Below are 1972 nucleotides of genomic sequence, written 5' to 3'. Positions count from 1 at the left end.
AACATTATTCATTATTTTTCACCACACCCAGTGCTCCATGCAAGCCGTGCCCTCTATAATACCCATCACCTGGTACCCCAACCTCCCACCCCCCGCCACTTCAAACCCCTCAGATTGTTTTTCAGAGTCCATAGTCTCTCATGGTTCACCTCCCCTTCCAATTTACCCAAATTAGTGATTTTCCAAAATGTTTTCTTTTCCACAGACAATGAATCCCCCAAATGTGTCCAGTGTCACTGAATTTCAGCTGCTAGGATTCCAGAACCTTCTTGGATGGCAGACACTGCTCTTTGCCATCTTCCTGTTCATCTATTTTCTCACAGTCACAGGAAATGTTGTCATTATTGCAGTGGTGAGCCAGGACCAGCGGCTGCACTCACCCATGTATGTATTTCTCAAACACCTCTCATTTCTGGAGATCTGGTATACATCCACCATTGTGCCCCTTCTCCTAGCCAACCTGTTCTCTCACGGCCAAGCCATCTCCTTCCCTGCCTGTATGGCACAGCTTTACTTCTTTGTGTTCTTTGGGGCTACTGAGTGCTTTCTTCTGGCCATGATGGCCTATGACCGATACCTGGCCATCTGCAAACCACTCCACTACTCTTTCCTGATGAGTCCTGAGATCTGCACCAAGTTGATGGCAATCTCCTGGTTGACAGGTGTAGGCACAGGATTTCTGCCCTGCCTAATGATTTCCAAATTGGATTTCTGTGGTCCTAAGCAGATCAATCATTTCTTCTGTGATCTCCCTCCCCTCATGCAGCTCTCATGTTCCAATGTGTATGTCACCAGGATGGTCATTTTCATCCTGTCAATTGCAGTGCTGTGCATTTGCTTTCTTCTTACACTTGTGTCCTATGTTTTCATTGTATCTACTATACTGAGAATCCCTTCAGCATCTGGACGGATGAAGACCTTTTCCACATGTGGCTCCCATTTGGCTGTTGTCACTATCTACTATGGGACCATGATCTCCATGTATGTTCGTCCTAATGACCACCTGTCACCTGAAATCAACAAGATCATTTCTGTTTTCTACACTGTGGTCACCCCACTCCTGAACCCTGTTATCTACAGTTTGAGGAACCAAGAATTCAAAGAGGCAGTTAGAAAAGTTGTGAGAAAAAAGTGTGGTATCTATGGAGTAGGAGTGAAGGGGGGTTTCTTTGTTAGGTAATTAAAAAATATCACACAGTGGATTAATTTGGGGAATATGTGAGTGGCAAGTTCATAGCCTTCAAACCAAAATGTCATCCTTGGCACTGTGTGGAATTCCACAAGCCATAATGAAAGAGTTTCATCATGGCCCCTTGCCAACAACTGTTCAAAAGACAAATAGCCTCTATTAAACCATTTTGGGGGCAATTTTATCCTTTGAGTCTTTCATCTTCTGATGAGGATCTAATTGTATGATTTGAGGGACATTGATTTCACACATTACTTTCAGATTTTACAGATTTTTCTCCTGAGTTCATAAAACATGCATGTAGAAAGTTTTACAACTTTTAAGTACTGGTAGGAGACTGGCCTTATAGATTCAGTTCCTGGTGCTATTGGTGACTATTAAATGCCTGTGGAATGAATGAAGGTATATAAATAATTACTGACCTAAATTAACTTCCGGTGACAAGGACAAAGAAGGGTTTTTGATATGCCAAGAATTTAGGTACAGGAATTTAACTTTGTAATGCTTTTTATTTTATGGATAGGGAAGGAAGATGCCAAAGGGAGGGAGGCATAAATGGAGGGAGAGGGACAGGTGGAGAGGGAAGAAAGAGAAACACTAAAGAAAGAGGAAGAAAGGAAGGGAGGGAGGAAGTGAGGGAGGGAGGGAGGTGGAAGGAAGGGCAAGAAAGCAAACAGAGAGGGGAAAAAGAAAGGGAAGGGAATAATAACAGATGGGAGTGGAGGAAGGAGGGAAGAGAGGAGTCAAACTTTCTTTTATTCAACCAATATTTGGAAGACCCCT

The 1972-nt window shown here is 43.2% G+C and overlaps 1 protein-coding gene across 1 annotated transcript; it reads left to right on the top strand.

Moving 5' to 3' along the window:
• Window positions 1–208: 208 nt before the first annotated feature.
• Window positions 209–1180, top strand: LOC122914585 (olfactory receptor 11L1-like). The gene has a single exon (XM_044261244.1). The coding sequence runs from the start codon at window positions 209–211 to the stop codon at window positions 1178–1180; it is 972 nt and encodes a 323-aa protein (XP_044117179.1).
• The last annotated feature ends 792 nt before the right edge of the window (window positions 1181–1972 follow it).

Source organism: Neovison vison, chromosome 1 (genome assembly GCF_020171115.1).
Source record: "Neovison vison isolate M4711 chromosome 1, ASM_NN_V1, whole genome shotgun sequence".
NCBI classification, from domain to species: domain Eukaryota; kingdom Metazoa; phylum Chordata; class Mammalia; order Carnivora; family Mustelidae; genus Neogale; species Neogale vison.
This window is presented reverse-complemented; position numbering and strand designations above follow the sequence as displayed.

Excerpts from the sequence above, each read along its gene's own strand:
- LOC122914585 (XM_044261244.1), top strand. The coding sequence starts at position 209 with ATGAATCCCCCAAATGTGTCCAGTGTCACTGAATTTCAGCTGCTAGGA.